Genomic DNA, 12,948 nt, shown 5'->3' with positions numbered 1-12,948 from the left:
GACCATTCTAACTCAGTTTCATATTAGTTCACATTAATATTTTATTTTCCTAAGTTTAGATTTAGGAACTCCATTAAAAATATTAATTATTTTAATATCTCCTAAACTGGTTAGATTAGGCCCAAACCATTTCTAGGTCTTGGAGATCTCATGCGCTATAGTCTCTCTACCAATTTTCGTGGCTAGAGCACATCCGATGCTACCCCAAATGAACACTCCCTCTTAGCGAGGACTATACTCTAGTAAAACTCCTCACTGAGTATCAGCCTGATCATCCAGCATCGGTACCTGTGCTGATGCTAGACCTCCCTTTCCAACATCCTCTACATTATTGTGTCAAGTACTGCTACCCATGGCCCTGCCACTGCCACTGCTGCATCTGTACGACAACTCCCTCTACATCTGTGATGCTGCCATGGCCCTGCCACTGCCACTGCTGCATCTGTACGACAACTCCCTCTACATCTGTGATGCTGCCATGGCCCCTCTCATCATGTTGCATCGTGCTGCCCATAGCATTGTCATTGCTAACTGTTGTACTGCAACTCAGTTACTAACAAGTAAGTAATTGATCCTTCCAACTATGACATCTTTGTCAGGCTAAAGACACTCTCGATGTTGAAGCTCCCTCTGTCGCTGACAAGTGCTCCCTCTCTGACCTCTGCGCTGCTGCAACAACTCCATGCATCTCGCACTACTGCCTTATGTTGTCCTGGGAATCCTGCACTATAGCACTCTCTGTTGCTCCATCCGCATCCATCTCTACCGACATCCGCCAGTCCTACTACTCTTCAGGGTTCCCGTAGCTAGGTATGATCCAAGAGGTTGGGTACCTCGAGGATCCTTCCCCTCATCGTCTGTAGTCCGTCTGAATACAGCTCAATGTCTACCCACTTCCTCTCAAGTGGCACATGAGCACTCATGGAACAGTCGTCATCTGTCTCCACTTCTTTCTCCGCCCTTGGTGGCGCTACCTTGGTCTCAAAAGCCTCTCCCTTGCTCTTCTTCCTTGGGCACTTGCTCGCATAGTGACCCAGTTCCCCACAGTGCAAGAACTTGACCTTGGAGAGGTCCTTCTTCTTCTGCTTCTCCTGCTTTCCCGCAGATGCTAGGGCAGCTTCCTCCTCTTCCTCCTTTTTGATTATGACCCCCTTGCCATTGCTTCCCGCCTTGGTCAGCCTTCTGATCTCCTCTTGCCGAAGAGCCACCCACAGTTCCTCCCAATCTGGAAGGCTCGCCTTGCCCAGTAAGCTCTAGACAAATACCTCCCAATCTTCTGAGATTGCGTTCAGTGCGGTCCTCACCAACATCTCCTCATCCGGCATGGCCCCTATGGAAGTCAACTAATCCTAGATCTCCATCAATCTCCCGAGGAAGATATCTATTTGCTCGCACCTCTGCATCTGGTATGATCGCAGCTGATTTTCTAGAAGCATCTTCCTCTGCACAGAAATATGTTGATACAACTTCTTCAGGGCATCCCACATCTCATTTGTTGTTCCCTTCTCGGCAATATGTGGTACCACATGATCCTTGACCCCGTCAAGAATGATGCACTTAGCCTTGGCCATTACCTCCTCGTACTTCTCATTTTCAGTCGAGTCAACTGGGATCGCTATCGTTTTCAAGGCGAAGTGTTTGATGTGATACTTGTCTAGAATGGACAAGATCCTGGCCTTCCAAACTACGACGTTCGAAGCTTTGTCCAGTCTATCCTAATCTGTTAGCCCATTCACTGCCATTTCGCTGCTCCTCTTTCGACTCTTTCGAGTCTCTCTACTTCCCTCTTGGAAGTCCTCTAATCAACTCCTGCTGAGTCTCTCAACTTCTCATCTGGAAGTTCTTGGTTTGACTCCCTCTGAGCCTCGATTTCACTTCTCTAAATCACTCTGCCAATGTCGAGATGCCCCACTCCGATCATTTGTGCAACTGCACCACTGATCTAGATTTCTTGGCTAGAAATCCTCGACAACAACTCCCTCCTCCTTGGTCTTGCCCTGTTAGGTATTGTTCTGACCACAGGACCCCACCAGCTTTGCTCCCCAACTTACCCACAGTGTCCTATGCCCCAGCGATCTAAAGGTTAGAGCCTCTAGGCTCTGCGCAATCCCGGCATCGACAAAATCTGCACCTCCTGGGCATAGCGTCAATCCTTCCTAGCTGATAAAGATGACCGGGCACTGCGTAGGTTAGGTTTGCTCCTCTCTGCCACTGCACTGATCCTCCTCCTGGCTCGAACTGATGACACAGGCACTTTGCGTCACCCCTTCCTTGTCGCTTTCTGCTAGGAAGAGCTTTTGTCACTCAGGACAATTGTTTTCTGTTGCTACTACTCTGCTCGGCCGATGCCTTCAGTTATCCTGTGATCTGCAACCACGCTCTGATACCATGTTGGAATTTCTCATTCTAACCCGTTAGAAATTCTTCATGTACTATCTAATTTATTTCTTCCTACTTGTTCAATTACTTAACAAGTTATTTACCGCGTAAATACTGAAAATAAATACAAGTACAGTATCAACACATACAGATCATCAACTGAAAGTAAACAAGCACACAAGTGTCACCGTTGTTTTTGGACCAATGTCCCCGGGAAAACCCAATGTAGGAAAATCGGTGCAGCTATTTAGAGGGTTTTATTATTATGCAGTTTCATAATACAACCTGGGTGTCAAAAATGGCTCACCCAATAGAGAATGCCTCGGCGCTAGTACCTCTCAGTCTGAGACAGATATTCTGACTAAATTACTGGATGAACAATCCCACAGCAACAATGCAGCATTTGCTGCTCTGTGTCACTCTGATAGGGACTGCGTCACCCTATCCAGCTCTCTAGCTCTCAGTCTGTCCCACAAAATGTTCCCAGCGTTGCCTCTAGGCCCTGCATAAGCCTCTCTGGGCCAGCATCAGCCTCTCTGGGCTCTGAGTCAGCTTTTGGAGCCTCTGCATTAGCCCCTGGACCCTTTGTGTCTCACATGCTGGCCCTCTCTGGCTCTACGCAGCTCCTGGCTGCCTCTGCGTGGCCTCTAGCTAGCTCTGTGTCAACCTCTCTCGGCTTCTGCGCTGATCCTCTCGGTACTAACTCTGTCTCATGTATTCACTGCCCCTCAACTGCAACTCTGATCACTCACTCAATTTCCTCAGCAAACCCTGCCCCAGAAAATCGAGTTCTTAATCTCTCTCGATGTGTTCTCCAACTGACCCTCAAGCCTCCTCTTATACTTTTCTCGTTGGTCCATCAACGGCCGAGAATAAATCTCTAATCAACGGCTAAGATTAGATTTGGCTTGATCCATGACTTTTGGACCATTCTAACTCCTTTTGCCTATTGTTAACAACATTTGATTCTTCATACCTAGAGTTCCTTGCTTTCTTGGAGGGTTGACCATTTCTTTGACGTCCCGCGTTCCTTTTTCCTTTGACATTGAACCTGCCATTCCTTTGATTGTTGTTGTTGAATTTACCCCTGGAATGATTGTGATCATCATCATGTGATGTGTCCCTTCTATTTTGACACTCCCTTGCATAGTGGCCAAACTTATTGCAAACAAAGCACCTTCCCTTCCTTCCACCCTTTGATCCAGGCTTTCCATTGAAACGACCCTTAGACCCTGTATTATTTCTCCTTTTGGAATGAGCGGAGAAAGCGGTGGGGTTGCTTCTATTAAAAGGCATCTCTTGCTCCACCATTCTTGTTTCTTCTTGAATGCATTTCGACATCAATTCTTCAAACCCTGGAATTCGATCATTATTGATAATAGTGGTTCTAAATATATACCATTCGGGCGGGATTCCTCCAAGGGTAGTGATAGTATGTTCCCTATCAAGAATGACCTCTCCAATCGACAGAAGATCATTCTTGATCGCAGTGATCCTTAAGAAGTAGGATTGAATATCATCGTCCTTTCCCTTCTTAATATCCTTCAACTTATTTTTGAGAAATAAAATTTGACTTGCATCACTAACCTTGAACATGCTGACCAACCTATCGTAGATCTCCTTGGAGGTGTTCAAATCGGAGATATAGGCCACCAGACGCTTGTTCATGGAATCTCTGATAATCTTCTTCACTTTGACTTCAGCGTTATTGCACTTGTTCTTCACAGCAGTCGATGCATTTGAAGAAGGCTCAAGGATTTTCCCCTTCACATAACCCAACAGTTCTTGTTCTTCCAATGTCAAATCAAGAGACATCTTCCATCCATGATAGTCAGACTTTTCACGGAGCATGTCTTCAGTCGGGAAGTGGGATGAGGAACCCATTAAGTCTTTTGTCCTTGTCCAACTGTCTTTGGTGATTGCTCTTTCACTCTTACTTGGGCTTTGTCTTCACCTCAGCTCTGATTCCATGTTAATTTTTGGTATGTTCTATGCTTAAGAGCAATTTACTTCAATTACTTTATTAGCCCAATACCAATATCCAATTTAGCAATCGCATCAACATGGTAGTAAAATGCAAATAGAACATAAACATAAACAGCAGAAGACAAGAGGACACAAGATGTGCCACCAGCTAGGGAAAAACCCCAATGTGGGGAAACCCTTGATCAACTCTTCTTATATTCTTCAATAGTTCAGCAGAGAGAGAGATAGTACAAATTACAAATCTGATCATTTATGACAGCAACAGAAAAGCCCTAACCAGAAAAGTCCACATTGTTCAAACAAGGCAGAATTCTTCGTCTTAACAGCTCGGTCAAACCCAGTCAACTTCGGCTTTCAATAGCAAACTCAAACAGTTCGAAAAATTCAATCAAAATCTGGTAACCTGAAGTCAAACTACAGCCAGCAACTAGGGCAGTCAATGCTGGTCAAACCAGAGGTCGGATCACCTCGGTTTCAGTGCCTAGATCTGCGCCAGCCTAGGAGAAACTGCCTCACCCAATCCACAGTCAAAAAAGGTCAACGCAAGTGGTCAAAGCAGCCAAACAATCTCCCTGCAATTCGGTCAATGCTGGTAAACGCAGTCAACTCCTTCCTTCGCATGTGTGAGAGATGGCTGCCCTAATCTGCGTACCCAATCAAGTGCGGAGAGAGAGATGAGTGAAGATGAGATGATGAAATAATGACTTGAGGTCTCCTCCGTTTATATTCAACGTTGAGGATGAACTGGGGGTAAAACTGCTTGTTTTGCTTGCTGGCCAACCTTTGACAATTTGTCAATATTATAAATAAATTCATATCTTCATTTTTACATGTCAGAATCGGATGATCTTTTCATCAATCCTACACCTCTCCGAGAGAGGAATCCAAGAAAAATATCAGCTGTCATAAATAAGATGACCCATCTGGAGTTCGGCCCTAGTTGCCATTTTTAACACTTTCAATCGTCTAGTTTGTCATATTTAGGTATCTTCATTTTGATTTTATTTAGAACAATTGTATTATCTTGATATCTCTAGTAACATGTGTTTCAAATATATTAGGTTGGTGGTGGCTTTTGTGAACTCGGGATTGTGTAACTAGCACAGCTACCCTTTCGATTAGTTGGTCAACCCTCTCTCTATAACAATCAAATATCTCCAATGTTTCATCCTTGTCATTTCTCGTTCTTATTATGATTTACCATTGTTTTTGGTAATTTTATATTCATCTGTCAAATTCATTCTCATTTTCTATTAATTTGTCAATTTTTTCCCTAATTTTGCCTACCCCTTCTCAACATTACCAAGATGGTGTCTCGCATTGTTTACTTCATCTCTGTGATGGTTCACATCCGCTTGTAATCTGCCATCATTAACCATTTTCGGGTTGGTTTATTGCTAACAGAATCCACTTTATTTTCTCTTTATATATAATGTATATCAAGTCTGGAATCACTTTTACTAAATTCACTTTACTTTTCATATAGCTAACTTGAGATATAAAACTTTTAGATAAAATTTTAAGAATGAAATTGAAGTAGCACAACTTTGGCTAAATGTCCAAGACAAAAAGGATTTTATGAATGAATGGACGTGATTTTAAAAGTCACATGGGAAAAAAGAAAAGGCAGTTTGGATCAAACAGCGGAAGGCATCTGATCTGGAATTGCAGGTACAACAATAGTGGTGTTTATGTGTGGATGGCAGTTGGTGTACAGTTGAAATGCAATGGTACAGTAGATATCTTCAGTGGCAGCAGCAGTTTGTATGGAATTTCAATCTGCACAGGTGGCAATGAAGGAAGCTTGATCTGCTGGTAATTATTTGCAGGATTAACACACGATTGGCCTAGGATTTTACTCTAATACCAAATGGTATAAGCAAATTCCTGTTTATAATTAGTTGATTGACATAATATTTCTGCAAATGTGTAAAGATATGTTGAGTAATAAATGATTGATATATGAATGATGACTTAATATGAGCCTCGTGATGATATGCTTACATGCATTGACTGGTCACTAGGCGACCCTTAAATTTCCATTAAACTAATTATTATATTTGGCATAATGATGATGATTATATTTAGTGTCATTATCAATGTTGCAAACATCAGCATCGGGATACCATCAAAAAATCTAAAAAATCATAAAATCGAGAAAATATCAATAAAAATCGGCAAACATCGGCAAAATTAAGATACCACCAGCCTAGATCCCTCTTAACTCTGGATCTATCAAGCACCCAAAGGGATCAAATCACTCAAGGTGCAAACCTCTTTTCTGAGTGCAAGACTTGAGCAAAGGTTTGCACCTCCAGAGATTTGATCCCTCTTGATGCTTGATATATCCAAAGTTAAGATGGATTTAGGCTGGTTTGATTATTAATAATTAGTAATTATGATTATCAATTTTAACTTTTTATTTTTTATTTTTATGTAATTTTTTCAAGTCAAAATGTTTACATAACCTTACAGCATCTCTTCCATACTGGGCTAGAGAGCACCTCTCGGTGCAACCAAAATATCAGTAAAAATCAGCAAACATCAGCTAGGCCAAAAAATAGCAATTTCGCAATTTTTCGCAATAAGATTGGGACGTTTGCAACACTGTTATTATGTCAATTGCATTAACTCAAAGCACCAATTATCACCCACAAACAGATGGGGACACACTTCTCAATACAATTGGGTGTAAAGCATTCTCTTAGCAATCTGAAGCACTACTCGTTATAAGCAGAGAAGTATTGGGCACAAACATTATTTTCTCTTGTTTTATTCTGTGCAAATAACCATTGGTTCTATTTCAGAATACAGAGCTTGAGATGGTGTATGTATTCTTGATACACACATTAAACTAGAGAGTGGAATTGTGAACAAGGAGATTTGCATTACATCAGGAGCCTGTTATTACAGGTCAGTTAATTTCTTGCAGGGCTGTTCACGGTAGAACGACTACTGCCTCCTGACATGTGATGGAATCAGGCTTCCTAACAACTAGTATCTGAGCAAATGCCTAATTCATTACCATACACTCAAAGAGGCCAGTCTTGAGAAATGATACCAGGGCATCTCAGGTTGCATTTAGGCCTATGCCAGATTTTTTTCTAGCAGCACTAGTCTGGGAAATAAATAGAGAAGTGACAACTCCCAAGTCATTGTATTAGGTTACCTGACACAAATGCATTGAAAAGATCCAACATGAAGAAAAGAATACTCATAAAGCCAGTTTAACTCATAATTCAAAAATAATGAGCTCAAGCTTGCCTCCAGTAAATCTTCATGAAGTTGTCCCACCATTGAAGTCAAGTTTCTTCCTGAGGAAGGCAGGGCCTGTAAATCGCAGCACAAACAAAGACAATTACATGTGATTTAAAGAGTGCAATATCCCCTGAAGACTTGTCAAGAACACCAACATTATAATCTTGGAACCATTAGCACATAAACAGCATAAAAGAGGAGCTAGTGATAAAACAAGTATACCATATAACCAACAAAAGGGAAAAGTCAACGAGTTCCCACTGCAAGTCAGAAATCATTATAAATATTCTCTTAGTTTAGAAACAATTAATTAGGCTAAAAGAAAAATAAGGGAACATTAATCACGGGGGAATTGATGCATCTATTATTAGAACTGCCCAAGGCTTCTATTCACAGGTTTCCCAGAAGAATCTGTACTTATGATTGTGGAGCTAAACTTTTTTAACAACTAAATTTTCACAAGGCAACACACAAAAGAGGTGAGCTCAATTGCAAAAACACAGCTCTTTACTTTATGAAAAGTAAAGTTGTGTAACTAAAACTTTGATGATACAAACCTGATAATGGCATAATGCTACCATTCTGACAATTTGATCAAACCCACAAATTTAAGTGAAAATACCAAGCCCTAGGATGCTAACAGGGGAGTTTGAGAAGTCAGTTAGGGTTCAATTTTAGTTTTTAAAAGGTTTTGTTGAAAATGTAGTGAGCAAGGTCTTCTGGCTTATGCCTTAGCCAATGAAGACCTCGAATTGTCCTCATGAGTTAGACTTCAATTAGGATGAGTTATTTCCAGTTTATTGGAATAATCATCAAGTTAGCATGCATAGAGTTGGAGCTTCAGTTAAAGAGTCTTCATCAGTTTGACTACAAAACGAGGTGGTAGTTAGAAGTTCAGTTAGAGCGAGTTAGTCTTCAGTCTTGATTGAAGGACGGACAAGTTAAGAACTCCGGTGTTGATTGGAGACAGAAAGAGTGTTACTCTTAGTTAACTTGTCAATTAGAACTCGGGTTCTAAATTTGAACTAGGTCTCCTGGCATGCTCGAATTGGGCCTATAAAGAGGAGGGCGAAGGCACAAGGAATTGATAAGTTTTTGCACAAAGGTTTGTGTGACAACACAGCTAACGTGTTTGTGAGAGGAGCCTTGATTGTGGAGAGTGCTAGGAAATAGGAGATTGATAGTGCGAAGGGCTAAGGAGTTGCGTTTCTAAGAAATAGGAGACAGGAAGTGCACAAGGAAATAGGGATTTTCCCTATAAAATAGGATCTGATCTACACTAGAGAATAGGGACTCATGTGTGCTAGGAAATAGGGACCTAGTGAGCAAGGATTAAGGAACCTCTAGTGCGCAAAGCGTTGGAAAATGTAACTAGGTTCAATCTTCATTAATGTATTTGAGTCATCATGTAACATACTTGTCAAAAGAATAAAGAAAATAATAATAATAATTATTATTATTATTATTATTATTATTATGACTTATTAAAGCATAGCTTTCATGCTTGGGTCATCATGTTTTAGGTCAAAGCCCACATTGTGGACTTCTAGGATTTATTCCGAGTCAATAGAGTCATTGTACTTTTAAAGAGACCCTTCTTGGGCTTTTGAATCATGTAAAAAGGTTTAGTATTGAGTCAAAAATGAATTATGTTACCTCCACACCAAGTCGGTCTTAAGATGATTAAGTCGGCCTCAAGGAGGGCTATTCAACCTCACCTAAAAGCTATATAAATGAAGCAGTTCGAATTCCATTTGGAGGATATCAACTCAAGCAAGTTCGATATCTCTTTGAAGCTAGGAAAAAGTGCGAAGTAGAGGAAGAAGGCAAAAGGAGTGTGAATTTGGTCTAGGAGAAGGAAGGAAGGAAAATCAATGTTCTGGTGCATCTCTCTCTCTATCTCGTGCCCTAGTTTGGAAGATCGAAATTGTCTTGTTGATGTCGCTTCCAATAGCTGCATGTTGTTGCTTCTAGATCAAGTATAGGTCGAAGTTGCTATTGTTGGGTGTTGCTGCCTCAGGAAGTTGTATTGGGCCAAGATCGAAGTTCCTAAGTGAAGATTGAAGTCTTTCAGTGAAGATCAAAGTATCCAAAGCAAGGTCAAAGTTGTTGGGTCCAAGAAAGTGTTGCTACTACTACTGTTGCTGCCTAGTCAAGTAAGATCATCTACAAAGGAAAAAGAAGGTTGACTTGGTGTGGAGGATAGTTTGTGTCGAGGTCTAAAGTCTTTGAATATTTCAGGAAAACTATTGAAGGAAGAATTGCTGACTGGGTTTTTCCCTAGAGAAGATATTTTCCCTAGCTATGTGCCTATATCTGGTGTCCATTGATTTATGTGCTACCGCTTTGGTAATTGCTTGATGAACTAAAATAAAGAAGATATAAAGAAACCTAATAAGAAATCAAGAACATCTCAAGTACTTATCAAGTATAAGAAAATATTTCTGCCTTTATGATTTTCTAACATGGAATCAGAGCTTTGGTGAAGAAAGAAGCAAAAGGAAGTCTCAAGCACTTGATCAAGGAATCATTCAAAAGGATTATTCCAGGGAAAAAGTCTACTATATTCAAGGAAAATGTCTAACACAAATCAAGGGAGAGAACAAATTTGAAGGAGCCTCAAACTACAGGTCTTGGAAGAAAATAATTGACCATATTCTTGAAAAGAACAAGGTACTAGACTTGGTAAAAGGTAAAGTAAAGAAGCCTATAGAAAACTCTAGTGATGCTGATAAAGTGAAGTTCAGAGAATTGGAATTAGTGGCCATGAATCTAATGGTAGAAGGAATAAAGGACAACATTGTCCCATTCATAGTCAACATTAACCATGCTCAAGAAATGTATGAGGCCTTGTCAAAGTTATTCACTATTAAGAACATTAGTCAAGTATCAAGCTTGAAGAAATAACTAAAGACCACAAAGATGACTAAAGAAGACACATCGGCCTCCTTCTTTGTGAAGATAACAAGAATTAGAGATGATCTTTTGGCCATTGATGAAATTGTTCCAGACAAAGAACTTGTGATCACTGCTATATTGGGATTGCCACCTACTTAGGGTACAATTGCTACAGGACTTAACAATTGGAAGGAAGCTCGCACATTTAAAGAACTATGGACTGCTTGCAATCTAGAAGAATTAAGGATCTCATTATTTGCCAATCTTGAAGGAGTTTCAAATGCCTACACTGCTCATCACAAAGGAAACTTCAACAAATCGAAAGAACCAATGAGGAAGTTATACATGTCCAAAGTAGAATGCTATCAATGTCATAAGAAGGGCCGTTATAGGAATGTTTGTCCCGACAATCCAAGAAATAAGAAGGGAGAAAGAGATTAAGCCAATGTTGCTAAAGAAGAGGACCTAAAGAAAGCCAAACCCGAAGAATCTAATATAAGGGACTTACACTACTAAGTCCTTTGCTTCTAGTCTTAGATATTCTATTTTGTATTTTTGATGTTTAGAATTTATAGGTTTTAACATGTTTTTGGAAAAGACATTTTCTTTTGTTTTTATAAGTTTGTAGGTATCCCTCAAGCTTTGGAGGGAGCCCCCAACATCTCCCAAAGATAAGTATCTCATTTCTTTTCAATTTCTGGTTTCATGTACTTATTTAAGTTTTAATTATATTAAATATTAATCATCATTCTCCCTATGTTGTCTTGTTTAGGAAAACATCAACTATATCCACAAGGAGTATGGAAGAGGGTCACCCAAGACAAGGATTGTCAAGGAACAAAGGTATGCCCTAAACTAAAAAATATTGATTTCTTTATAATAAATATTTATTCATTTGATAATCTATTACTAACATCATTATGTCCAGTTGCATTGAATCTTAATGATTCTTGTTTTGGGTGATTCATCACTTGATAAATCTACCCTCCTCATATTCTTAATTGATTTTATTGAACCCTAGACAAGTTCTCTAGAAAATCCTAACCTAAGGGTACGATAATGTTAATGTTTGAAATCCTAAAACTGCTTAGGGTTATTGGGAAATGTTATTTGAAGTTTTTGTTGATGATGTCATGTTTGGGGTTTTGACATGATCATGAAAACCCTAACTTGTTAGGGTTTAAATGATGTTGTCTAAAATCATGAACTTTTATGTTTTGATATAGTAGGGTTTGTTTTGCTATGTTATGAAACCCTAGATCTTTAAGGTTTGGTTGGGCCTATAAGCAAAACCATTGATATGTAATGTAAGATCCTAGGAATGAAGCCCTAGGTATATGTGTGTGTCCATGAGAATGAAACCTTAGATTTGGTCTAGGTATATGTCTAATATGTTTCCTAACATATGTTATGCTTATGATTGATGATAAATTCCTAGATAAGTGTGTTGACCTAATTATTATTGGTCGTAAGTCTTAAAGGTTTAATATAAGCCCTTGTCTAAGTTTGATATTCTAGGATGATGTTGTTTGGGAAATCCAGGGTTTTGCAGCTAAACCCTAGTAATAGTTAAATTCTCTATTAAGGGATCTATGAATCTATATAGTAATTGTTGTAAAAAGAAAATCTAGGGTCTGCAGCAAACCCCAGTGGATGCTAGTCATATTGTTGATTGAACTGTGATTGGGTGTTGGTTGTTAAAAGCTTATATATGAAATCTAGGGTTTGTATGAAACACTAGTAGGAAGTCTAATATACAAATTCTAAAAGTTGTTGGATATGTTATAGATCTATTTTTGTTTGAATTGTTTCTAGGGTTTTCTATATAGTATATGTTGTTGTAGGGTATGTCGTACCATTGGTAGAAACATTGAAACTCTAGATGTAATGAAAGTTGTTATATAAGACTTGATGAAGTAGTGTAGGGTTTATGACAAAGTCCCTAGCAAAATGTTGAAGAGTATGTGCCTTTTTGGGTATCTGATATATAAAGGTTGAAATGCTTTCGTGATTCTAATATGGCTAACTTCATGTTTCTATAGATTTGGTTGTATTTTCTATCTAAGTTGTGCATGTACATAAGCTTCAAGATGGTAAAGATGTTCGTAAAATAAAGTAGATGTAATAAGCAAGATGATGTAGTTGGAAGCCACGAAAGATTCTCCAATGTCGAAGAATTGGATTAAGAGGGAACCTGAATGTAGCGACCAAAAGTCGTATACGTAGCGGAAATATTAAAATACTTCGTAGACAATTACATCCATTGTAGGAAAGTAAGTGTAAATTGTATATTATATAAAGAATTGATGTAAGATGATACAAATGAGAATGAGGGTCTTGTATATATAGCCAGGTAAGTACCCTTTCACAAATAGGCATGTCTCTAAGACATGCCTTTTCATTATTAACTAACTAACCATTAGTTAA

General features: G+C 39.4%; 1 protein-coding gene across 3 annotated transcripts in view; it reads right to left on the bottom strand.

Annotated features, from left to right (window-relative positions):
• The window catches only part of LOC149222129 (Ubiquitin system component Cue protein), a 283,839-nt gene that overhangs the window by 54,864 nt on the left and 216,027 nt on the right, over positions 1-12,948 (bottom strand). For 2 of the 3 annotated variants that reach the window (XR_016249406.1, XM_089385272.1), the window contains exon 6: positions 7,630-7,695. The exons of the other annotated variant lie outside the window; for it this stretch is intronic. Coding sequence is in view for 1 of the 2 variants with exons in the window: in XM_089385272.1 (XP_089241398.1) it covers positions 7,630-7,695 (66 nt within the window). In the remaining variant the exon portion in view is untranslated. The remainder of the gene's footprint in view (positions 1-7,629; positions 7,696-12,948) is intronic. 3 annotated transcript variants of the gene reach the window in all.

Source organism: Pinus tabuliformis, chromosome Q (genome assembly GCF_031772625.1).
Source record: "Pinus tabuliformis cultivar Carrire ecotype Pingquan chromosome Q, CPIR1, whole genome shotgun sequence".
Taxonomy (NCBI): domain Eukaryota; kingdom Viridiplantae; phylum Streptophyta; class Pinopsida; order Pinales; family Pinaceae; genus Pinus; species Pinus tabuliformis.
The sequence above is the reverse complement of the archived record's forward strand: the minus strand, read 5'-3'. Positions and strand labels throughout refer to the sequence as shown.